Source organism: Adiantum capillus-veneris, chromosome 30 (assembly GCF_014529385.1).
Source record: "Adiantum capillus-veneris isolate H3 chromosome 30, ASM1452938v2, whole genome shotgun sequence".
Lineage (NCBI taxonomy): Eukaryota > Viridiplantae > Streptophyta > Polypodiopsida > Polypodiales > Pteridaceae > Adiantum > Adiantum capillus-veneris.
This window is the reverse complement of record NC_140960.1, coordinates 27,924,733-27,950,235: the sequence shown is the minus strand read 5'-3', so window position 1 is coordinate 27,950,235 and position 25,503 is coordinate 27,924,733. Positions and strand designations below refer to the sequence as shown.

At 43.8% G+C, this 25,503-nt stretch overlaps 1 protein-coding gene across 1 annotated transcript; it reads right to left on the bottom strand.

Annotated features, from left to right (window-relative positions):
• Positions 1 to 205: 205 nt before the first annotated feature.
• LOC147417718 (cysteine protease ATG4b-like) lies at positions 206 to 25,503 on the bottom strand. Its single transcript, XM_086507269.1, has 8 exons — positions 24,850 to 25,503; positions 24,486 to 24,571; positions 24,348 to 24,398; positions 23,772 to 24,148; positions 23,549 to 23,687; positions 772 to 827; positions 597 to 667; positions 206 to 495 (listed from the first exon to the last, which is right to left on the bottom strand). Exons 1-8 carry the CDS (start codon positions 25,457 to 25,459, stop codon positions 329 to 331), a joined length of 1,557 nt encoding a protein of 518 aa, XP_086363395.1. The 5' UTR covers positions 25,460 to 25,503; the 3' UTR covers positions 206 to 328.

Below are 25,503 nucleotides of genomic sequence, written 5' to 3'. Positions count from 1 at the left end.
CAGAGTAACCTTACAACCGAAAGGATAACACACTGCACATCATAATTTCCATCAAAGGGTAACAAAATCGCCATGGCCACTAAACTTTTAATAATTAATTTAAAATACAACTAACCTTATACCTCCCGAATCAAGGCCAAGATAAAACTGTCTCACTTTAAAGAAAAAAAATTAGCTCTTATTTTGATTTCATGAAGAGCTTCCAAACACAGGAAACGATATAAACCTTTAAAAAAAATGAATGTTAATTTTATAAACAATGTCTTGGCCTCTTTTCATTGGAAAAGAAAGAATTTACAAGATGTATTGCTTTCAATCAAATAGAAAGTCAAAGAATTTGCCAATCTTCCTCTGGTTCATCCGAACTCACAGGCCCCTCGAATTCTTCCCTTGGTATAGAATCCTTCTTACTATGTTTGACCACCGTAAACATCGGAGCACCATTGGAATCTTTTTCTAGCTCAGATGCTCGTTTGCACAGATCCTCAAAATCACCTGTATAAATTGATGTCAAGAATTGATTAAAGAGCACAAATTTGAGAAATGATAGGTCAAACAGAGCAAAACTCAAAAATCTACTTAGGGATCAATAAAACCTTGATCGACACAGTAAAATCCAAGGGCCAACGAGGGATCGATGGCATTAAGTGGCATCTTCTTCACAACACTGCAAAACCAGAAGATAGATGATCCCATAATTGACTACACTTTCCTTTCAAAAGACACGCAATTCGCTTTTAAAAGTTATCCATAATGCAAGCATCATGGTACCTGCAATGATAGGAGTTTGAATCAGCCTCTTCATTTTCCGGAGACATTATCAGAACCTGTAGAAAAATAAACAAAAGCAGAGCATCTTGAGTTACTTAACCGAACAATAGGTACAATCACAATTGATCATTAAGGCAAACAAAGCTTTGTGCTCTGTAAACACTACAAATCAAAATGCAATGATTCTCCACAAGCATTTAAAAGAAGAGACAGGTGAATGAAAGTTAATAACGCTACAGCAGGAGAGAGAGGGTCAGACTTGTCTGTGAGCACTGGATGCAGTCAGAAAATGCATCCACCAAGTAAGAATAGCAGAGATGCTGTCACAAAATGATGATTTGGCATGACTACCAATCGGAGCCCTGTACTGTACAGCCTGTAAGACGCGGAGCAATTTGTGGCACAAATCACGGGGCATCTGTATAGTAACGATGTGGCAACTGCTGAGGTGGCAGTTTTTATAAGTGGATTATTGGCCGGGGCTGCTTTTTGGCCAGTTATTGATTAAAAACAATGGTTTGAGTGCTTTGTAATAAGGTGTGTATGAGCCAGAGGGGGCAGGTATATTTAGCAGCTCATGAAGGGGATGCAGGAGGACAGTTGGCTTCTTTCCGGTTGGTTTCACTTGAGGAGCGAATGGAACCCTATTAATGTGGATTGCCAGAGGAGGTACATTTGCAAGACCGTATCATGTAAAACATTAAGCATGCAAGCACATAAATATGGATGGTATCAGTTCATGAGCCTATGACTAGAGGACGTTCCCGTGCAAGTACACGATGATACCAAACCGTGTAGAAAGTTTGCACACAAGGCATTTCCGGGCATGTGCATGTGAACAAGTCCCAACGGAAAACCAAGTCCACCGTTCCGCGCATGGAACACAAAGATAAGACCCAACGGAACATAAAATCTAAGAACATTGTCAACCCACGAGGTAATAATATTTATTTTCCTCAATGCAAGCATAACATTTGCACACAATTACCATTAAAGCCGCCAAAAGGTGACACCATTGCCATCTGGGAGTGGAACTTCAATAAAATTCTAGCAAATCTACCACGAAAAATTTACAGCTATCAAATTAATGAAATATCAATGGTTGGTTCTTAACCAATCAATTATGCACATCCATCATTTTGGTGGCATTGACATGATTATAAGTGATGGTTTTTACCAACTACCACCTGTATGTGATAAATGGGTGTTTAGCATAGATCTTGAGACAATAGATGCAAGATATAATTACTCAAAAATAGGAACTTATGAACTACAAGAACCAATGCGACAATCACATTAAAGATATGCACAGATTATATGAGGCATGAGGAAAGCTATTTAAGTAGAAAAAGATATAGACATTCTCAATCTGATGTGCTTTAAACAATCTATATACCTAATGAAATCGATGTAGCACATGTATTACTACACAAATAACTTAACTTTTGTAAGTTGCCTCTCTCTCTCTCTCTCTCTCTCTCTCTCTCTCTCTCTCTCTCTCTCTCTCTCTCTCTCTCTCTTACATCCAACCCTATGTGTCCGTGAACAAGCTACAGCATGACCAGGGTTTAGTTCAATCAAGTCAGTCTAGATTAGAAGTGATCTAGCACTTTTGTGAGTCTGTTCGCAGACCGTGCATGACCAGTCACTTAGTGTAGATGCATAACCTCTGGTTGCACACAGCATGATCATAAGCATTCCCATCAAAATCCATCAGAATCACTCAGGGGAATTTTCCAGTGCATTTAGCCTATTTTCCCTATTTTTGACATTTTTCACTTATTTATTACGTAACTTTTGTTGGAAACTGAGTAGGGCAAATTGGGTAAGATAATATATAAGAAAACCAAAGCTAGCACTAAATGGCAGAAGAGGCAGCAGGAGCACTCGCTCAACAGGCAACTTCTCAACAGAACCCCAAGCCCTAGCGTTTTTGCTCCACAACCACCACCTAGCGTTTTTGGACCAGATCAGCCAACGTTTTTGCTCTTGCAGATCCCTGGCGACAAAAGACTCAACAAGAGACCTAGCGTTTTGCAATTGCAGGCCATCCGGCAACAACAGAACCATTTTCAGCCCTAGCGTTTTGATTTGCAGATCAGCCCCAACGTTTTGCAGATTTACCACGAGGGAACATCAAGAACCATCAGCGTTTTCAGTTTTCAGCACTTAAGACACCGCAGATCAAGTCCCGAACCTCGCAGATCTCACCTTCCCACAGCAGTTCCTCGCCGCACGGTCAGATCCAACGTAGTTTGTAATTTCAGCCCGGAAAACGCAGATTTCAGCATCTGCGTTTTCAACGCGTCGTCGTCGCATCATCATCATCGACATCATCCCCGACATAGAGTCAGAATTCAGCAAATAAAGATTTGCAGATTTCAGCCCTTAGCATTTTCAGATTTCAGCCCGTCTCATCGTCGTCCTCATCATCGTCGACAAGTCCAAGCATTGTAGAGATTTGTGCAATCATAGGTAGACCGCTCTCGCCATAGAGAGTGGGGCCTTCGGAGGAGGGTTTTGCAACGTCTCTGGTGTCGTATTCTCTTCTCTATCTCTCGGTCTCATGCATTTCCATTCACAGTGTCCATTCACTTTGTTTGTGTCCATTGGCAGAGTCACTAAAAGTATGGGAACTTAAAACCTTGGTTTGCAACCTACCTTGACCCCTTGAGATTCAGAGCTACATGGATTGTCAGTGTGACAATGGCTTCTGAAAGAAATGATGTACATGTTACTTACAGTGAGCTCAAATGAAGTGCATGTTACATGAATGTTAGAACTGTACAGATTGTCAATTTGGCAATTGCTCTTATGGAATGTCCAAAAGTTTGTTTAGTGCTATAGAAGTGAGTATTTCTTGTCAATTTGTCAAGGGTACAACAATTATTTCTATTGAAGAGTACATGTGTAACTGCATTCTTAAACTCTCGGTTTGGGTATGCTCGAAAGGTTACTGGATCCAACGTGTACTAAAAGACAGTGTCAAAATGTGACGCTTCCATTTTGTCATTAGAAAGTTATGGACTCAAAGCAATGGCAGAGTGTGACGCTTCCACTATGTCGTTGGGACAGGGTTCACACGCAGGCAATACATGTGTCAACGAGGTGTTGACTGTGAGCATGTATATGTCGTACATGTGTCGACACGGTGTCCGGACACCCGAGTGCTGACTGTAAGCATGTACGACATAGGTGCAAACGAGAACGTTTGAGATTTCAAGAGGGGGGTATGACACCAGCCAGTGGCAATTCCATTTTTGTTTATTTTCTCTTTCTTTGGGGAATTTTGTTTGTTTTACCTTTTGGAAACACCCCTCTGGAAATCTAACTGCACTGCATTGCATAGCCAGTGTGGAACTGTTCAGAGAGAGTCCAGGCCTAAGGGCTAAAGAGCACTAAGGTTGGACAAGGACTATGGTTAGCCAAAGTAGGGTCATTGGCCAGCCAAAGCGGAATCCTTTGCTACATAGGCTACATTTCAGTTCTGGGTGTGGCTGCAGTGTACAAAGAGGGTCAGATAACCTAGAAGAATGTAATGGCAGAATCTCCTAAATTTTAGGGACTGTTATTTTTGGACGGCAAAATGTCTTCGCGTCATTACGTGTAGTTTGACATGGGGATCATTTTGTTACTCTGTGGCCAAGTCAACAGAGGCTGCAGGTGAGATATTTTTAGAACCGAGGGTCTAAAGCGGGAAAATGCACAAATGAGTGACACTTGGCACTCTGAGGCCAGTTTACTACTTAAAGAGAAGGCAAAAACGTGATTTTCAGCTGTGAGCTCGTTTTTGAGTGTTGTCACAGGTGGGAGAGCTTCAATGGATTGCTGGCTTACCCTCTATGTACAGTGAGGTGCAGGATGTCATGACCTGCACACCTCTCACTGCTCTCTCTCCCCTATTCTTTATGGTTATGCCCCTCTAGTGGGCTCATCAGATTGACCATGTGCAGTCTTGTGGTTTGATGCTCTATTGCTGAGGCAAGAGCCTCCCTGAACAGGAACAGGAGTAGCTAACTGCTACTCCAAAGCAGGGAAACGAGAGGGTGATAACCTCTCAAGTAAACACACAAAAATCAGCACTGTTTTATTGCTGATTTTGGGCTATTTTGGGACTGTTTTGTGCTCGGAATCGTGCCAGAATCAAGGGGCACATAGTCCAAGGCATTGGGAACAGTGCAGGGGCTACAGGGAGCTGAAAACAGAGAAAAAACAGTCAATAACCAGAAATTACAGAGGCTGGTTATGCTCTGTTTTGGTCAATTAAAGGTGGAATCGGGACAAGGACAGTGGTCTCCTTAGGATTCCCTACTTGCAGATTGTTTTGGGCAGGGTTCTGCGCCGTTATGTTGCCCAAATTCCTCCAAATAGGATAGAAACTGCGGGATACAGGTTAAGAACTGCGGGATACAGGTTTAGTGCTATAAGCACTCTTTGTACTTCCTCTTAACTGTACAAGAATAAAGAAATACCGAAAGGGGCGCCTATTTAGGGGCCAATCTAGTGTCTGACTCGCATACAGATGCATTCTAGCATCTGTATCCCATTCCCCTCTCTTGTGTCATTATAGCACGGGTAGAATAGACGACTAATAATGGGTGAAAGCTAAATCAAGGTTTGAAGTAAAGTCTACCGCCCTTTTTGAAGTTAACAGGCCGGTTACATATTCTCTTCTCTATCTCTCAGTCTCATGCATTTCCATTCAAAGTGTCCATTCACTTTGTTTGTGTCCATTGCACTCTCTCACTAAAGGAACGGAAGGCGCTCCCTTCCGTAAGTAAAAGGAACCTTGAGCACAGTTCGGAACACTCATCTTGAGCAAAGTTCAAACACTCATTCCGCTGCACCTCTCTCTCTCTCTCTCTCTCTCTCTCTCTCTCTCTCTCTCTCTCTCTCTCTCTCTCACACACACACACAACACATATTCAAGTTGTTTAGAACTGATCAAGTGTTGAAGAGTTTTGTAGATTGTAGTTATCTTTTGGGTTTCCGTGCAATCCCCCGCCAAAAGATACTATAGTAGTATCTGTAATCATTTCCGGTGACTGATCATACGGAAAGACAAAATCTACACACTTAGCAACACGAGAGCTGGTACATAGTGTATAGGGAAATGCCATGCCCTGAGTGCATGATCAATCCACAAAGGGGAGTAAGCCCAAAGCTTTGCAGAAAGCTTCAAACTTCTCCCTTTGTGAACAGACCTGCAAGGATGTCCTATGTTGGCACATAAGCCAAGTTGATCTCTCCTGCTGAGAGTCTCTCTCTGACATAGTGATAATGAACCTCAATGTACTTTGTGCGAGCATGAAAAAGTGGGTTCCTCACAACTGTCAATGCACTCTAACTATCAATGTAGATCATGTTGGCGGTGTCCTGTCCAAAACCCAAATCAGCCATAAGGCATCTGAGCCATACACACTCAACCGTAGTTGTGAAGGCCATGTACTCGGCCTCTCAACTAGAAGTGGTGGCCACATTAGGTTTCTTCTTGCTCAACCATGATATGCATGAACTACAGACACGAAACAAAAACCACTTGTAGATACTCGCATGTCAAAATAACCAACCCAATCTAAGTCCGAAAAAAGCATGTAAGTCTTGCGGCAATGATCCCCCCTTAAGATGCAAAGTGCCACTCAAGTAGTGAAAATTTCTCTTGACGGCCTACCAATGCTTAGACCCTTGGCTATGCATAAATCTGTTGACTTATAGACTGCAAACTGAATATCAGGCCCAATGCTTAGACCCTGGGCTATGCATAAATCTGTTGACTTATAGACTCCAAACTGAATATCAGGCCTCATGTTGCATACACAAATAAGGCATCCGGCATCAGTTTGGTAAAGAGTGACATCGACAAGATCACCAACATCATGAAGACTCAATGGAGTAGCAATAGGTTTGCAATCCTCAAGCTAAACTTACATGGCAATGTCTCTATGTAACTTGTTTGACACAAGGCAATACCACCATCACAATGCTTAAACTGTATGCCCAAGTAATGGTCCAACAACCCCAAATCTTTCATCTTGAAAGTAGCATTCACATCAGCCTTAAGTCTAACAATGTGTCTCATTCGGTCCAATGATCAATAAATCATCCACATATAGAACGACAATGAGAAGTACATCACCCTCACGCTTTACATACAAAGTGCTTTCTGTTACGAAAGCCTCGTTTAACCAAATGAGTGTCATCTTCATACCAAGCACAAGGAGATTGCTTCAACCCATACAAAGCTTTCTTACATTTGCACACTTTATCTTCTTGTCCTTTTATGACAAAACCGCAAGGTTGCGTTACATAAACTTCCTCAAATATATGCCATTCAACAAAGCAGTACTAATATCTGATTGATGTACATCCCATCCAAAATGAACTGACAATGCACATAGAAAATGCACAGTAGTCATACGACAAGTGGAAGTAAAAGTCTCTTCATAATCTATGCCATTCTAATGTGCATAACCTTTTGCAACAAGTCAAGCCTTACAGAGATTAATCTCACCATCCGGCTTACGTTTCAACTTGTAAACCCACTTCGCACCAATGGCCTTTTTGCCAAGAGGCAAATCACATAAAAGTCAATGTGTTAGTTTCTATACTCTTTCTCTTTCTACTTTCATTGTGAGAGGTCTGTTGGGTTCTCTGAGTCAAGATCTCATCAATGGGGTAAGTCAAATTTCCCAAATGTATCGTAAAACCCCGTTTCACATGACCCATCAATTCTTCAAAAGAATTCAACTTCTGTTCCAAGCAGTAGTCTCGGATCTTTGTAGGAAGTCCGCAGCAAAACCACTCAATCTGTTCCTTAAACAAGACCTTCGTAAATGAAGAGGCTGGTAGAAAAGTGTTCCAAAATCTCTCGCAATAAGCGTCCAAAGAATCATCCCGAGATGATTCCAAGTAGTTCGTATGTCTCATTCGTACTCCCAAGTCAGCCAAGAAGAAATAAAAAGCCTTTTAAATTTCAGCCATTTAACTAGCACTTTCTTGTTCAATAGAAGAGTGGACCACCATGTTCGAGCATTTCCATTGAAGTAAGAGGTAGCCCTCCGAATCTTGGGTAATGCCCTCCAGAGAAAACTATATCAAATTGTTGTATGAAGGCCAAAGCCCTCCAAGCATCTCGGAATCCAAAAAAAGTGTCAAACTTTATTGATCGTCCACCTTCTTTAAATTTTCAAACTTTCCTGCTTTTATCCTCAAGAAAGTCATACTGGTTGGCTTTATAAAAATGCTTCTTCTTTGCGTAAAATCTGTGATCGTCGGAGTCCGAACTTTCTGAAGACGAGTCCTCTGTAGAACTGTCAGAAAACTGGGCGAAATCTAGGCTTCTTTGCCTTTTCTTGCCCGTTACGAAGCTTTGCTTTTTGCTTCGCTTGTCCATGTCTTTCTTCAATTACAGGTTCTGCTTTTCTGCACTCGTCTGTCTTTTCGGCTTTACTCCTTATTTGAGAGAAGCAATGGCCACACGCCATCTCGAGTAAATCTTATCAATCGGGTAATTCTTCAAGTGTATCACCAACGGGTCCCTCGAGTACTTAATCAATTTGTTCACACATATGCCAATATGCAGTTGACATTTGTACTCCTTTTTTGGCAAACTTGTCCGAAAAAAAAATTGCCCAAATCTTCATTCTTTTCTTTAGTTCCCGCGCCGAATCTTCAACTTTTCTTTGCCTTCCCACTGAGAGGTGTCATCTCTGTCAGATTCTTCACGAGAACCCATGTGTAATCTGGGATTCTTGATGGTTTTATGCCCTGTAAGACAGAGCGATGCGGGAGCGTGCCCGATGCGCGATGTATGAAGGGTGGGAGTGGCTAATAAGTCCGGGATCGGGACACGAAGATTCTTTCCCAAAAGCTGTGTACGCTGCAAAAAGGATCGAATCCTCCGTAGAAGAAGAATCTTTCTGTGATCTGATACCACTGTAACAAACTTGGACACTCCAAGTCAAGATTCTATCGCGACACAAAAGAGATTTAATTCAAAAAAGTTCACAATTCACAATTGATTCGACATGGCCCGGCGGAGTTGTTGGCCCCAAAGACTGGCGCCCCTTTCGGTATTTCTTTTTGTATTAATCTGTGTTCAAAGTACAAGAGAGAGGGAGGATTCTCACTCTCAGACTCTATGTCCAGATGCTCTGAGTTGTGAGGGCCCTGCCCACTTATTTATAAGTTTACAAGGGATGCCCAAAAGCAGAAGCAGAGCCCCAAAAGCAGTCTTTTAAAAGCTCTTTAAAAATAAAGCAACTATAACTAAATGCTGCCAATTCAGCTAGCCAGCGCTAAAGCAAGTTTCCGTACAGCTTTTGCCACGTCAGCAGGCAGCGCAAAAAGCAAGACTGCCGTACAGCTTTGCCACGTCAACAATGCAACGGAATTTGCACCGCAAATCACAAAATCTGCCACGTCACTATGCGGGGTTTTTGGGCAACTGCCACGTCATCAATTGCAGGTGTTGTCCGGGGCCAGCCACATCATCAGTTTGTGACAGGGTTGCCACGTCACCAGTTTGTGACAGTGAGAGTGACTAATAAATCCGAGGTCGGGGCACGAAGATTCTTCAATAACAATTTCCAAAGTGCCCAAGTGCCCTGTCTGCTCTTTGATAGGACCGGTATGCTTTGAGAAAAGCACACGCTTGATGCTTTGATACCACTGTCACAATCTTCGACAGCCCAAGTGTCACAAACCAGTGATGTGGCAGCCAACAGATACACACACCCCCTCTTGGCAAGTAGTCCCGGAAAACGCCTGCCAGTGCTGACGTGGCAACAATGCACGGACCCCGCAATTTGCGGCACATTTCATGGCGGATTTTACAGATTGCTGACGTGGCAAAAGGCTGTACGGAAATTCAGCTTTTGGCTACGCAAACTCCTACAGAATGCTTGAGAGAGAGAACTTTTAAGTAATTGCTTTATTTTTTGAAAAGGCTTGAGAGCTTTTGATTTTCAGCTTTTGGGGCTCTACTTTTAGCATCCCTTGTAAACCTTTATAAGCATGGGCAGGGCTCCCACTCTTCAGAGCATATGTATGCAGAGTCTGACAATGAGACCCTCCCACTCCCTTGTACTTTTGAGCACAGATTTAATACAAAAAGAAAAACCGAAAGGGGCGTCAGTCTTTGGGGCCAATATCTCTAGGCACGGAACTCCGCTGGGCCGTGTCGAATCAATTGTGAACTGTGAACTACTTTGAAGTGAATCTCTGCTGTGTTGCGGTAGAATCTTGACTTGGAGTATCCAAGTTTGTTACAGTGGTATCAGAGCGCGGCCGATTTCTCTTCTAGCGGAAAATCCGATACTTTTTCTCGCGACACTAATGGATTCAAACAAAGATCAGTCGACTTCCTCTGCATCTGGGGATGCGGGAAGAGATCACGAAGAAGATTGTCATGAGGAGTATGGCCCGTCTCGACATACTCAAGCGGAGATTGAAGAGATGAAGCGTCGACAATTAGTTGACGATGCGACAAAGATGGTGATCAACAATGCGAAGGATCCCAAATTTGCAAAATTTTTGACGCAGACATCCTTCGACGAAGTGCACTCTCAGTGGCGGGAGGCCACAAAACCACCCCTCAAACTGGCACTCAAGAAACCTCCTACTCCAAGGATGTTTACAAAGCAAGAATTAGAAGAGGTGGTTGATAAACGGATTACCCAGCATTTTGACGCAACCAACAAAGCCAAAAAGCACAACAAAAAGAAGAAGAAAGGAACTGACTTCCCAGGTTATTTGGGTCGTCAATCTGCTTTTGCTTCAACAAGAAAGCAGAAAAAGCATGTCAAATTTGAAGGAGTATCCAGTTCTTCTTCTTCTTCTTCTTCTGACAGTTCTTCTAGCTCTCTTGACTCGAGCGAAGAAGCTAGGAAAGGGAAAAAGTGTCACGTGACACATCCAACCCTATGTGTCCGTGGACAAGCTACAGCACGACAAGGGTTCAGTCAGTCAAGTCAGTCTAGAATAGGAAGTGAACTCGCACTTTTGTGAGTCTGTTCGCACATCATGCATGTCCAGACACTTAGATTAGATGCAAATCCTCTGGTTGCACACAGCATGACCATCAGATTCCAGTCAGATTCCATCAGTAGCATTTTTACAGTGCATAGACCTATTTTCCCTATTTTTGACATTTTTCACTTATTATTTTTAAGTGACTTTTGTTGGGAATTGAGTAGGGCAAATTGGGTAAGTTAATATATAAGCAAACCAAAGTTAGCACTTTCTGGCAGAAGAGGCAACAGGAGCACCGCTCAACAGGCACCTTCTCAGCAGGACCCCCAACTGCATGACCTAGCGTTTTTGCAAGGACAGATCAGCCTTGGCGATTTTGCATTGCAGAGGAGCTTCGGCATTGGTAGACACAGCAGAACCACTTCAGGACAGCAAATCAGCCCTAGAGTTAGCAGATTGCCCCACAACAGCAGATCAGCCCTAGCGTTAGCAGAATTCAGCCCTAACAGCAGGCAACCTAGCGTTTTGCAGTTCCTTCGCTACGAAATCCACGGTAGCACCAGTGTTTTCAGTTTTCAGCAGTCAATACCCGCAGAACAAGTCCCGAACCTCACAGATCTCACCTTCCCACAGCAGTTCCTCGCCGCACGGTCAGATCCACCGAAGTTTGCAGATTCAGCCCGGAAAACGCAGATGCTGACGTTTTCGGCGCGTCGTCGTCGTACCGTCGTAATCGACATCGTCACCAACATAGAGTTAGAATTCAGCAGATAAAGATTTTCAGATTTCAGCCCGTCTCGTCGTCGTCCTCATGAGTCATCGTCGTCGACATCGTCGGCAAATCCAAGCATTGTAGAGATTTGTGCAATCATAAGTAGACCGCTCTCACCATAGAGAGTGGGGCCTTCGGAGGAGGGTTTTACATCTCTGGTGTCGTATTCTCTTCTCTCTCTATGTCTTTGTCTCATGCACTTCCATTCACAGTGTCCATTCACTTTGTTTGTGTCCATTGCACTCTCACTCAAGGAACGGAAGGCTCTCCCTTCAGTAAAAAGGAACCTTGAGCACAGTTCGGAGCACTCATCTTGAGCAAAGTTCAAACATTCATCTCGTTGCACCTTACAAAAAGTGAAGCCAAAAGCAAAGCTTCGGAAAGGGCAAGAAAAAGGCAAAGAAGCCTAAGTTTCGCCCAATTTCTAACAGTTCTACAGAGGACTCGTCTTCAGACAGTTCGGACTCCGATGATCACAGATTTTATGCAAAGAAGAAGAATTTCTATAAAGCCAACCAGTATGACGTTCTGGAGGATAAAAGCAAGAAAGTTCGAGAAGTTAAAGGTGGACAATATATTAAATTTGACACTTTTTCTGGATTCCGCGACGCTTCGAGGGCTTTGGCCTTCATACAACAGTTTGATATAGCTTTCTCTGGAGGACATTACTCAGAGCACTCCAAGATTCGGAGGGCTACCTCTTACTTCAAGGGAAATGCTCGAACATGGTTGTCCACTCTTCTATTGAACAAGAACGCGCCAGTTAAATGGCTGAAATTTAAAAGGCTTTTCGTTTCTTCTTGGTTGACTTGAGAGTACAACGCGACATACAAACTGCTTGGAACCATCTCCGGATGACCAAGAAAGATACCTTGGACGCATATTGCGAGAGATTTTGGAGCTCTTTTCTACCCGCTTCTTCATTTAAGAAGATCTCGTTTACAGAACAGATTGAGCGGTTTACCTTGGGACTTCCTATGGAGATCCGAGATCACTACTTAGAGAAAAAGTCAGATTCTATTCAAGAATTGATGAGTCATGCGAAACGGGGCTTTGCCATTCACTCATGCAGTTTGACTTAAACCACAGATGAGATCATGACACAGAAAACCGAGCAGACTGCTAAAAATGAAAGTAGAAAGAAGAAAAGCCCTCAAGATCAGAAAGATAAGGATGCACGACCCCGGCTCACTCCTTGGGAAAGAGCCAACTACATTAAAGGGGGGAAGTGTTCTGGATGCGGGGAACAAGGACACATCTCCGCGAAGTGCCCTAAAAAGACACAGAAAGAACAAGATGAAGACATGCCAGAGAGTTCAAAAGCGGCTGAGGAATGTGGACGGAAAGGCAAGATGAAAGCAATACTGGTTCTAGATTGCATGGGTACTGACCCAAGCACAATTGATGAGAGTACAGAACTTTGCCGAGCTTGGGGCAAAGTGAAAGATCAAGAAGCCCTAGTTTTCTTTGATGGAGGAGCCAAGGCCAACTTCATTTCACCTGAATTGGCGGCGCGGCTCGAGATCACACCCAATCGGATGGGACCACAAGCAGAGGTAGTTCTAGCGGCACCCGGCAGGGACGTGGCTATTACACCTATCATTGGCAAACTTCGGTTGCATTGTCAGGGGTATTTGGGGCACGAGGACTTCTACATAATGCACTTGGAAGGTTGTGATGTTCTCCTGGGAGTCCCTTGGTACCATAAGAACAACGCCGTGGTCGATTATCGGGCAAAGAAAACGACATTAACTACAGAAAAGGGCCGAACCATTGTACTTGATGTGAAACTTAAGGGCGAGTCTGTCCCTATTGTATCGGCTTCGACCATTTCAAAATTAATGAAATCCAGTCTGTTTGTTTACTCGATGTTGAATGATGGTCATAGGAAAAATATGTTTGATCTAGAAAAAGAACGCCAAGATTTTCTCCACACTCATGCCGATTGCTTTTCTAAGGGCCTGCCAGGCGAGTTTCCACCAGCTCCTCCTGAGGATCATACCATTGATATGATATCTGGAAGCACACCACCGAACCGGCCACCTTACCGTGTGAGCCGAGCCCAGAATGAAGAGATTATGAACCAAGTGAAAGACCTCTTAACAAAAGGGTCTTATCCAGAAGTACTTCACCTTACTGTTGTCCAATGTTGTTAATTTTGAAGAAAGACAGAGCTTGGAGAATCTACATCCACTATAGAGCTCTCAACAAAATCACCATCAAGAACAAATTTCCGATTCCTAGGATCGATGATATTCTAGACCGACTACAGGGATCCTCTTGTTTCAGTAGGATCGATTTGAAGAGCGGATATCATCAAATCCGAATCGCGCCAGGAGATGTCTACAAGACAGCTTTTCGGACAACCTTCGGTTTATTCGAGTTTTTGGTGATGCCCTTGGCCTTACCAATGCTCCAGCCACATTTAACCGAATGATGGACAGGATTTTTCGAGAGTAAAGATTATTTGTTCGCACTTTCTTTGACGACATTATTGTCTTCTCCAAGGATGAGACTGAACATAGACAACATTTGCTACAGGTCTTTCAGGCATTACAAGATCACAAGTTGGTGATTAATGCAAAGAAAAGTGAATTTTCCTACCCGAGATGCACTTTTTGGGGCACATTGTCTCGGCAGCAGGAGTGCAGATGGACCCGGCCAAGATAGAGACTATCCGTGATTGGCCCCATTTGAAGAATGTCCATGAAGTTAGAAGCTTCTTGGGCTTATGTTCATACTACCAGCAGTTCATTAGAAAGTTTGCAAAGGTTGCTTCCCCTTTGCATATCTTGACACAGAAAGGAGTCCCTTTCTCGTGAAGACCCACAGAGGTGACTGCCTTTCAAACATTGAAAGAGAAATTGACTACGGGACCAGTTTCGACTTTGCCGGATTTGCAGAAGTCATTTGAAGTATATTGTGATGCTTGTGGTCGTAGTCTCGGTGCGGTCTTAATGCAAGAAGGCCATGTCATTGCCTACGAGAGCCAATTGTTCTCAAGGTCAGAATTGACAGCACAGATATATGAGAAAGAGCTTTTGGCGGTTATCCATGCTCTTACTCAATGGCGACATTACCTACTCGGAGCGGATTTTACAATCTTCACAGATCATCAAAGTTTACGCTACTTATCACAGAAGCAGCTATCGGAAAAGCACATGCGGTCGGCAAACATCTTGTCACAGTTCCACTTTCAGATTGTCCATGTGTAGGGATAGAAGAACTTGATGCCGGATACTTTGTCCCGGAAGCCGTTGAATCTAGCTATTTCCGCGATACATCATAGGAGCTTCGAGGATATGGTCGATCAGTATGCCACAGATACAGATTTTGTAGATATTTTCACTCGGATACGGAACAGGGAGGTAGTAGCGGGATATTCCATTCGGGATGGCTACTTGATGAAGAAAACGATGTTGTGCGTTACACAGTCGTTGAGTAAAAAGGTTTTAACTGAATGCCACTGTCCACCATTTACGGGTCACCGCGGCATTGCTACCACCTTGAAAGGTGTGGAGAGATACTTCTTTTGGTCAAGACTCAAGCAGGACGTGGACGATTTTGTACGCAGTTGCTTGGTTTGCCAAAAGGTCAAGTTTGACAGGCATAAAGCACAGGGATTGGTACAACCTTTACCCATACCCACGGGCCACCTGACCCTCGGAAAGTATTGCAGCTTTTGGCTACGCTAACTCCTACGCAATGCTGCTTTATTTTTTGAAAAGGCTTGAGAGCTTTTGATTTTCAGCTTTTGGGACTCTGCTTTTAGCATCCCTTGTAAACCTTTATAAGCATGGGCAGGGCTCCCACTCTTCAGAGCATCTGGACGCAGAGTCTGAGAGTGAGACCCTCCCACTCCCTTGTACTTTGAGCACAGATTTAATACAAAAAGAAATACCAAAAGGGGCGTCAGTCTTTGAGGTCAATATCTCTAGGCACGGAACTCCGTTGGGCCGTGTCAAATCAATTGTGAACTGTGAACTGTTTTGAAGTAAATCTCTGCTGTGCCAAGTCGGGAATCTGGCACGGCACGAGTAAATCACTTAAAATACTTCACAACTTTAAAATCACGATTCAATTTGGTGGACACAACCCAACATACTTCCATACCCAGAGGTATTGGCCCCAAAACCTGGCGCCCCTTTCGATATTTCTTTATTATATTAAAGCTTGAGATGTTAGGTGCAGCGGAATGAATGTTTGCGCTTTGCTCAAGATGAGTGCTCTGAACTGTGCTCAAGGTTCCTTTCGTTCTTATGGAAGGTATAGCCTTCCGTTCTTAATGAGAAAGTGCTATGATCACAAACAAAGTGAATGGACATTGTGCGTGCAAGTGAATGAGACTCCGAGATAGAGAGAGAAGAGAGATACGACACCAGAGACGACGTAAAACCCTCCTCCGAAGGCCCCACTCTCGTCGGCGAGAGTGGTCTACTTATGATTGCACAAATTGGTACAATGCTGATGCATGTGATGGATGCAAGTCTAGACCATGTCGGCGATGACGACGGGGACGACGGGGACGACCTTAAGGGCTGAAATCTGCAATCTTTCTACTGCTGTCCAAAAACGCTATGGGCTGAAATCTGATGCAAGTCCAAAAACGCTGATTTTGGGGGCTGTTTCTATGGGTCTTTGTCCCTGAAAATCTGCAGGTTTAGGGCTGAAAACTGAGAGACTTCCGGGCTGAATCTGCTACTCTTTTCGGGGCTGATCTTGCAGGTTCTTCATGGCTGAAAACGCTGCATGCTTAAGTTTGTCAAGGTTGAGAATCTGCTAACGCTGTAAGTAGCAAAAACGCTAGGGATGCAAAAACGCTAGCTGCTGGCTTCTCTGCAAAAACGCTAGCTGATGGGGTTCCTTGGCGATGGTGCCCTGATGCAAAAACGTCGGGCTGTGGTAGGGTTGCGGCAAGTGTAACCGCGAAACGTTTCAAGGCCGAAACGTTTCACCTTGAAACGCGGCGTTTCACCACGAAACGTTTCAATCCAAAATGAGAGCACAGTGAAACGTGCGTTTACCGACTTTGAAACTAAAACTATGATAACTTGTTGTTAGTGAAACGGCTTGTGTTTCACTTGGTGAGCGAAACGTTTTAAGGCCTGAAACGTTTCACCCGTCCTTACATGCCGAAACGCGTTTCGTGGTGACGTTGGTTGCGGCGAGGATCTGCAGATGGAGAAAACGCTAGCGATGGGTCTTGCTTGGAGGGAAGTCCACCAAGGTCTTGTTAGAGAAGTTGCCTGCTGAGCTTGGCTCATGTTACCTCTTCTACCATTTAATGCTAACTTAGGTTTGCTTATATATTATCTTACCCAATTTGCCCTACTCACTTTCCAACAAAAGTCACTTAATAAATAAGTGAAAAATGTCAAAAATAGGGAAAATAGGCTAAAATCTCTGAAAATTTCCCCTAACTGATTCTGATGGGAATGCTTATGATCATGCTATGTGCAACCATAGGATATGCATCTACACTAAGTGACTGGGCATGCACGGTCTATGAATAGACTCACAAAAGTGTCAGATTACTTCTAAATCTAGACTGACTGGACTGACGGAACCCTTGTTATGTTGATCTTGTCCACGGACACATAGGGTTGGATGTGTCACGTGACATCCCCTCCTTTTCAAAGTGAGGTACGGGTACCGAACTAAATGGCGTCAATGGAGATCGCCAATAGTATCCGGAATCCTGGAAGGGACTCTTCGCCGGCCCACTCTGATGTGTGGGTCGTGCGGTACTTGAACTTCATAAATGTCTACAAAGCTTGCTTCTTTGGGCCGCGCCGAAAGCGACACAAAGTCTATTGTGGCTCCTTTGATGCTTCAACTTCGTCTAGAGTCTTGCTTCTTTCGTCTTCAAGAATCTCCATGGCTAAAAATTCCTGAAACCACCTCCAACACAAAAATATGAACATACCCATTCCATGTAAAGTGAGTGGAAAAAATCTTGTCTTCCTAAAAGACTGTGCATGCAATGTAGATGAACAAAGAGACGGAGTGCCAAACCGTTCATCGAAGACATGCAAACAATGAGATTGAATCTTTCTTTCCCGATCTAAATCAATCAAATGTGGCAAAACACAATGGAAATGCCTATGCTTGATGCACAATCTTTCTTGTGCTCTTTCTACGACTGTGTCATGACAAGGAAGAGACATGGAATGTGACTCCCTTGAATGCATACTTTTCAGCTTTTCATGAACAATCCGCATACATTCATGCTCATTCATGATGGAAACGTGCTCAACGTACAATATGTCATGCCTAGGAAAAGGGATTACATAAAGACATTGACTAAAATACAGGAAACGATCAAGAATGAAACACTCGATCACTGCGTACGAACTAATCATGTGAACACATAATACTTCCTGTAAAGTGTTGTTGAGATCTAGGCTCGAGAGCCAAGATCGGTTCTTCCTGAGGGGGTGCTTGGGACCTAGGCTCGAGAGCCAAGATCGATCCTTCGTGATTGATCGAATCTACAATGAGATTAGTTTCGCATCCACTAACACATCATCCTTGTGAACAATCACATCATCTTCATACAACTCATCATGCTTGTGAGAAATCACATCTTGATCATGCAAATCATCATGCTTGTCATTATCATCCAAATTATCATGCAAATCATGTGTGTCATGCTTTGGAGAAGAAGAGACTGAGAGAGTCTCCTCCTGAATCCATTCAATCTTGTCCTGCATATTAGCAATGAGAGAGGGAGAATGAACAATGTCCTCTCCACGAATGACAATGGGAGTATCACTTTTGGCATAGAGAGTGAAAGTGTTAGCCTCCCAATCAATGAGAGGGTTAAGATCACAAAACCAACAAATGCCCAAAATCATCACATCCTGAGAGAGGAGAGACAAAAAATCTTCTAGTGAAGTCAGCTTGTTGAATTGTAAACAAAACACCAAGACACTCCTGCGTGATGAGAGAGTCCATACCGGGAACGAAGCCAGAGACCTCGAGAGGAGATTTCTGACTAACTTCTAGGCGGGCTCTCTCAACAAGAGAGGGACTGATCACATCATGCATACTACCTGGGTAAAACAATATGACAAAACGCTGCCCCGACACCTGACCATAACATTTAATGAGAGAATCATCAATGGGAGGGTCAAGAGCAACTTGGGGCACACTCGTGTTATTAGTGATTGCATTGACAGAGGAAGTGGGTTCTATGGATTGTTTAGATTCATTCGATTCAAGCTAGGACATGTTCTTTTTATGTGACCCTTAATGTGACAATAAAAACAACGACCTTCCTTAGAATAAGTGCTTTGCTTTTCCGACGTGATGTATCCTCCTAAAATTCCTTGTGCTACCTTTTCATATGGAGTAAGCTTAGGTTTAGCAATTGTGTTAGCCTTACATTGGAAGAATTCTTTTCTGAGAGACTAGTGGAAGATTCGTTAGAAGAGTTACCATTCTTACTGTTCTTACAGTTCTGAGGGTTCTGAGAAGTCTGGGAGGTACTTGTCGAAGTCTTGTTCTCCTTAGGCTTTCCCTTGTTGTGCTTCATCTCCTGTGCGAGAGCAATCGCTACCGCCTTGTTGAGATCGATTGGATCAAGCACCTCGACATCGTACTTGATATACTCGTCCAATCCATAAAGGAATGCCTCTTTGCGCTCATCATCCGACTTGCGTATTTGAGTACCTAGCTCCAAAACACGATTAGAAAAAGACATAACCGGCATACCATTTTGCTTGAGAGCGCGCCAATCGTCCTTCAATCGTGCTAGGTACTGAGGTGGCATAAACCGCGCCCTAAGCTTGTCTTGGAAATCAGCCCAACTAAAAGAGGGGGACGTGAATTCATCGGCTTCCTCTAGGTGCGCGGCTAACTGTGCCTCTTGCCATGCGTGGTACCAATTGATGGCATCACCGGCAAGGTACATAGCTGCCGTCAAAACCTTGCTATTTCCTGTCTTCTTAGTTGTCACAAAATAAGCATTAAATTGATGCAACCAAGAATGAATAACTGTAGCATCCATCTTACCATCATACTTACTGAAAGTCAACTTCTCTGTGACTGGATGGTTGGAATCCGCATTGTGGCTTGCACCACTTGAGAAACTCCCACAATCTTTGGCTGGTTCGGACTTCGAGACAAGTACTCGTTGAATCAATTCTTGTCTCTTTGAGTCTCACGCTCGACCTCCAAGGCCACTCTTTGAGCTTCACGCTCGGCCTTTCTTTGTGCTTTTCTTTCGTTTCGTTCATCACGCTCGCGTTCTAAAGCAAGGCGATTTGCTTCTTGTTGTGCGGCAATTCTTTCGGTTCTTTCTTCCCACTCGCGGTCCTTGGCTTCTTGTTGTTCTGCTTTTCTTGCTAGTTGTGCCAACGCAACTCGATTCGTTTCTTGTTGTTGTGTCATCATCTCCAACATCGACTTGACCATCACCTCCATGGGAGTGGGTACAATTCGTGGCGTAGATGGCGAAGGGGGAGGGTCGGAAAAATCTCTTGGTGGGGAGAACTCTTCGTCGCCTCTCTCATGCTCATCACCAGTAGGCGAAGTATCCATTCCGCTTCGGGTGACGATCATGCACTAGGGTCTTGGGTTCTTGGGTTCTTGGATTCTTGAGGGTCTTGAGGTTCTTGAGAGTCTTGAGGTTTCCTTTCGCTTGCAATCTGTGTTTGAGAAGGATCTTCTCTTCACCCGAGTTCTACTCCTTTCCGCGGGCGCACCCTTTGGCGGCCTTGCGCTCACATCAAGGTTGCTTTTTCCCACCTCACATCAATTGGCCAACCGCTAAGTGCACGGTCCGCTCTCAATGAGTGAAAAGAGACACAAGGGGAGGCTGGACAAGCCCTTCTTTCCTGGGATTCCTGTCACTCTTCAAAAACACGATTAGGAATCGACACGCCCAAACGAACTTGGGTCCGTGACACCTCAACAAGCAAAAAAAAAAATTATGTGATTCTAGTGGTTCTTTCCTTGAGTGATACAAAACACTGCCAAAGCTCTGATACCAATGTTAGGTGCAGCGGAATGAATGTTTGCGCTTTGCTCAAGATAAGCGCTCCGAACTGTGCTCAAGGTTCCTTTTGTTCTTATGGAAGGTAGAGCCTTCCGTTCTTAATGAGAAAGTGCTATGATCACAAACAAAGTGAATGGACACTGTGCGTGCAAGTGAATGAGACTCAGAGATAGAGAGAGAAGAGAGATATGACACAAGAGACGACGTAAAACCCTCCTCCAAAGGCCCCACTCTCATCGGCGAGAGTGGTCTACTTATGATTGCACAAACTAGTACAATGCTGATGCATGTGACGGATGCAAGTCTAGACTATGTTGGCGATGACGACCGGGACGATGAGACCGACCTAAGGGCTGAAATCTGCAATCTTTCTACTGTTGTCCAAAAACGCTATGGGCTGAAATCTGATGCAAGTCCAAAAATGCTGATTTGCAGGCTGTTTCTATGGGTCTTTGTCGCTGAAAATCTGCAGGTTTAGGGCTGAAAACTTAGGTTCCTTAAGGCTGAAAATTGAGGGACTTCCGGGCTGAATCTGCTACTCTTTTCGAGGCTGATCTTGCAGGTTCTTCATGGCTGAAAAACGCTGCATGCTGAAGTTTGTCAAGGCTGAGAATCTGTTAACGCTGTAAGTAGCAAAAACGCTAGGGATGCAAAAACGCTAGCTGCTGGCTTCTCTGCAAAACGCTAGCTGATGGGGTTCCTTGGCGATGGTGCCCAGATGCAAAAACGTCAGGCTGTGGTAGGGTTGCGGCGAGGATCTATTGATGGAGAAAACGCTAGTGATGGGTCCTGCTTGGAGGGAAGTCCACCAAGGTCTTGTTGGAGAAGTTGCCTGCTGAGCTTGGCTCCCGTTGCCTCTTCTGCCATTTAGTGCTGGCTCCTATTGCCTCTTCTGCCATTTAGTGCTAACTTGGGTTTGCTTATATATTAACTTACCCAATTTTCCCTACTCAGTTTCCAACAAAAGTCACTTAATAAATAAGTGAAAATGTCAAAAATAGGGAAAATAGGCTAAAATCACTGGAAAATTCCCCTAACTAATTCTGATGGGAATGCTTATGATCATGCTGTGTGCAACCAGAGGATATGCATCTACACTAAGTGACTGAGCATGCACGGTCTACAAATAGACTCACAAAAGTGCCAGATCACTTCTAAATCTAGACTGACTGGACTGACGGAACCCTTGTTATGTTGTAGCTTGTCCACGGACACATAGGGTTGGATGTGTCACGTGACATGAGAAAAGTACAACCCCCCAAGGGGTCCTCTGCTCTCAGACTTTGCGTCCAAATGCTCTGAAGAGTGAGGCCCCTAAGGGTCCTTTTATTCTTACAAGGGATGCCAAAATCAGAGCCCCAAAAGCTTATAAACTAAAAAGCAAACAGTTTCAAAACCTGCTGGTCCCAAAATCTGGCCCAAAAAACATCAGCGTGATTTGCCGAATTCTGTACATGCTGTCAGTGCTTATTGCGGAGGGCCGTACAGGCTACCACGTCATCAGCCAACGCAAAATTTCGTACAGTCTGCACATGAGTGTCCGTACTGCCAATCTGTCAATGCGTTTCACGGACAGTTCGTACAGTCTGTCCGTACAATTCTATTGTGTCATCAAGTGTACTGCGTGTGTCTGGATGGTCATGCCACGTCATCATATTGTGACAGGCGAGACCCCGTTCCTAGGGTTTCCAGAGTCAGTCTCCAATGTTCTCCGGTTCCACTACTAAATGTGAAGTAGGTCACTTTCAATGAGTTTTCGCATTTATTAGTAAAGATCCAGTTTATCAGGGTCGTGGGGTTTTAGCAGTAGGTCGGGCAAATCTGGGATTTCTCTATATGTGCAACCCCCCCTTGTAATTTTGGGCATATCATAGTCAGCAAAGCTTCCAACGTTTGGGCCACATTCTCTCTCTAGCATTTTCTCTCTTCCCAATTTGCTTACGATCTCTCCTTTGTCTCTTAGCACTCCCTTCTCCCATTCGGCTGGGTGGTACACAATAGGAGGTCGTCTACGAGATCTGTCACAAAATCTGTTGGCTGCCCAGTCCCAAGAGGAGATTGACTCATGGTTGCACACAAGATCACCACCGGATTAACCTTTGACAAGACCCTAGATGATTGAGAGTCTTGCCTACCAATACGTTAAGTCTAGGGCTGATTCTAAAAGGATTACAAAAAGGCTACAGATTGAATCGCCTCCTTGAATCTCTGAAGGGCAGCACAAGTACCCTTGGCTGATCCTAAAAAAAATTTACATCTTTCTTAAAAAGACCGACACCTATGGAGGTATTACTACGATTGTGGCAGAAACTTACTATCCGCTACTGCTTGGCCTAATCTTGTAAATTTTCCTGTAACTTAAACCACTTATGTAGCAAAAGAAGGTATTTTCTACAGCAATATGTATACTCCTTCTTAGAAACTTTGTCGAATGTACTCACTTCATATTCATGAGAGTTACAAGAGTCAACGACAGCTCCGTGCAAGTTCGATACTTGCCTAGAGACTTTTTGACTAGTATGCACCTACAAGGGTGGCTTGTGGAGCAGAACGATATCTGCAAAGATTCTGGCTAATATAGCCAAGAAGTAAGCAGCTCTAAGATTCATGAGAGTTTCTTATGAGTCCCAATAGGCGCTTCCCCAAAGTTAAAACACTACAATTCCTTACATCCTGATCAACAATTCATTCTTAACAAAAAGAAGAACACATCCTCAACACCCAGCTTCTCTCATTTATTTTCCCTCCAGTAAAGGCGTCATCAGAGACAACCCAAATACTAAGCGAAGGACACTAATAAACTAAAAAAATGTGGTGATGGACTCTAGTATGTTGTTAAAGAACACTACAAGCCCAGATAAATGATTGTGACTCTGCCAAGTAAACATGACATTGATAGAAATCATAAGTAAAGTATTGATCACACTTGTATTGATGTGCAAGATATGAGATGCAATACACCAAATGAGAGAAAGGAAGTAAGACTAACCTGTTGCACTTCATGTGGATCAAAGAAAGGAAGTAAGACTAACCTGTTGCACTTCATGTGGATCAAGGTAGAATGTTTGATCACCTTGGACACCCACGAGATACGTCGAAGCACCTGGCTTCCCTCCCAAAATACCGAGACTTTGTGGGAAAGAAAAGGTAGCCCACAAAGAAGGCAGGTACCTACAACAGTACAGAGAAGATTGAAGGTCAAAAGATGCTTTCATGAACCCTTCAAGACAGATATCAGACGATGATCTCATTTACCTTGAATTTACTTTGTCAAGCCCTAGCACAAGTGGCACAAGAAGTAAAACCGGTGTCCACGTATCCTTTCTCAAGCACAGGCTTTCAACATCGTCTATGCAAATACATGGTGCACCACCTCGTTCACCATCAGCATCACCTGATACCACATAGACCTCCATGGGTAGTTTACATTGAAACTTCTCGTTACTAGTCTCTCGGACTGTCTGGGCCAATGCCTCAAAGGAGCGGCAAAGAGCATAAGGTCCCAACCAAGAGCCAGCAACCAAGCCATACGGTGCTCCAACCTCTAGTATATTATGGATTGAAAATGGGCACTCCTGTGATGGCGAGTCTCCAAAGCACTGTAAAATCTTCAGATACTCCTTCGCATTGGACTGCATCACCAACATTGGACCAGTGTCATAGCCTACTCCTGCAAGATTTCAATCATGTAATCACTCCCTTGTCAACCTGAACCCCTTTCCATTGAGGTATTCACCAGTTACTAAGGGGTTCAAAAGTTGAATCTGGGAGCTTCACTTAACTTCAACCTCTGCAACAAAAAAAAAAATCCTACAAACAAATAAATGTTACCTCCGATGACTTTCTCCGCCAATGCCGCCCAAGATGATGGCAAACTAGAGCCTGCAAAAGTACAGAACATGCTTGATTACGAAATTTAAAAGTTTCAAGAGCCAATTCTAGATTACACTTCCATGCTGCACAATAGACCTGAGCAAGAAGCATTTGACCACTTCTAAGCATGCATCCCCAGTTCACATCAGAGGTCATCTTTGCAGGGCCCAAAGCTTCAAAACCTGAGCATAAATAGACAAAAAGGGTCAAGTTCCGAAGCCCAATCATATGAGAGTGGGAGAATGAAGATCCAGGATTTACAAGAAATGTCCCTATCACCCAGAGGACCAAGATGCTGATTAATACTTAAAAGTCTGGTATGTAGAGAAGGCTTGTGATTTACATTCTAACCTTTTCTGTAAGTAAACCAAATCCGAGAACTAGAATCTACCAAAACTCTGCACATGCCTTAAATATTTGGTATGAAAAGAGGGCTTGTGATTTACAAAATCATTCTAACCTTTCCTGTAAGTAAGCCAAATGCGAGAACTATAATCTACCAAGAACTCTGTGTATGCCTCTGTGCTTGCAACATCTGCATCCTCACCCAAAGCATAGCACACCCCAAGAAGCCAAATGGAACTCTTGGTGATTTCTGTCCCTGCAGATCCCCATCGTGATCCAAGAAGGCGCTCCTGCAAACGCCGCATGGGACCTCTCACAACAGCATTCCACAAAGAGAAAGGTGCTTTCCTGAGGTTGGCACTTCCAACCCCACTGTCACCGTCGATTCTTGAAACTACAGCTTCACTGTCTGCTACGTCCTCACCCTTTTCAACTTGAAAATTCTCTTTAAAATTCGAATTGAAACTGGGACTTTCGATGTCCTTCCTTGAGAAAGAAGAAGATGGGTCTTCAACTTCTCGTTCAAAGAGTAAGTTAGGATCCTGAGGATGCGAAGTACCACCAATCCCTGCGCTAAATGGAGCAGGAATAGGGTTTTCGATTTCTGAATTGACGTCGGGCACTGCGACGTTTAAATTATTTTCAACAGGGATGCCTGGAAAGACGCTTGAAACGGAGCCTATGTCGACCTCTGATGGCGATGGCGGTGGCGATGGAGTCTTCATAAGAGCAGGAAGGCAACCATTCAAGGAATCCCACAGCTATATAT

Excerpts from the sequence above, each read along its gene's own strand:
- LOC147417718 (XM_086507269.1), bottom strand. The coding sequence starts at position 25,459 with ATGAAGACTCCATCGCCACCGCCATCGCCATCAGAGGTCGACATAGGC. Across the intron at positions 24,149-24,347 it reads GGCGGAGAAAGTCATCGGAG|TCCAATGCGAAGGAGTATCT; the intron begins GTAACATTTATT and ends TTGGTGATGCAG. Across the intron at positions 496-596 it reads ATTTTACTGTGTCGATCAAG|GTGATTTTGAGGATCTGTGC; the intron begins GTTTTATTGATC and ends CAATTTATACAG.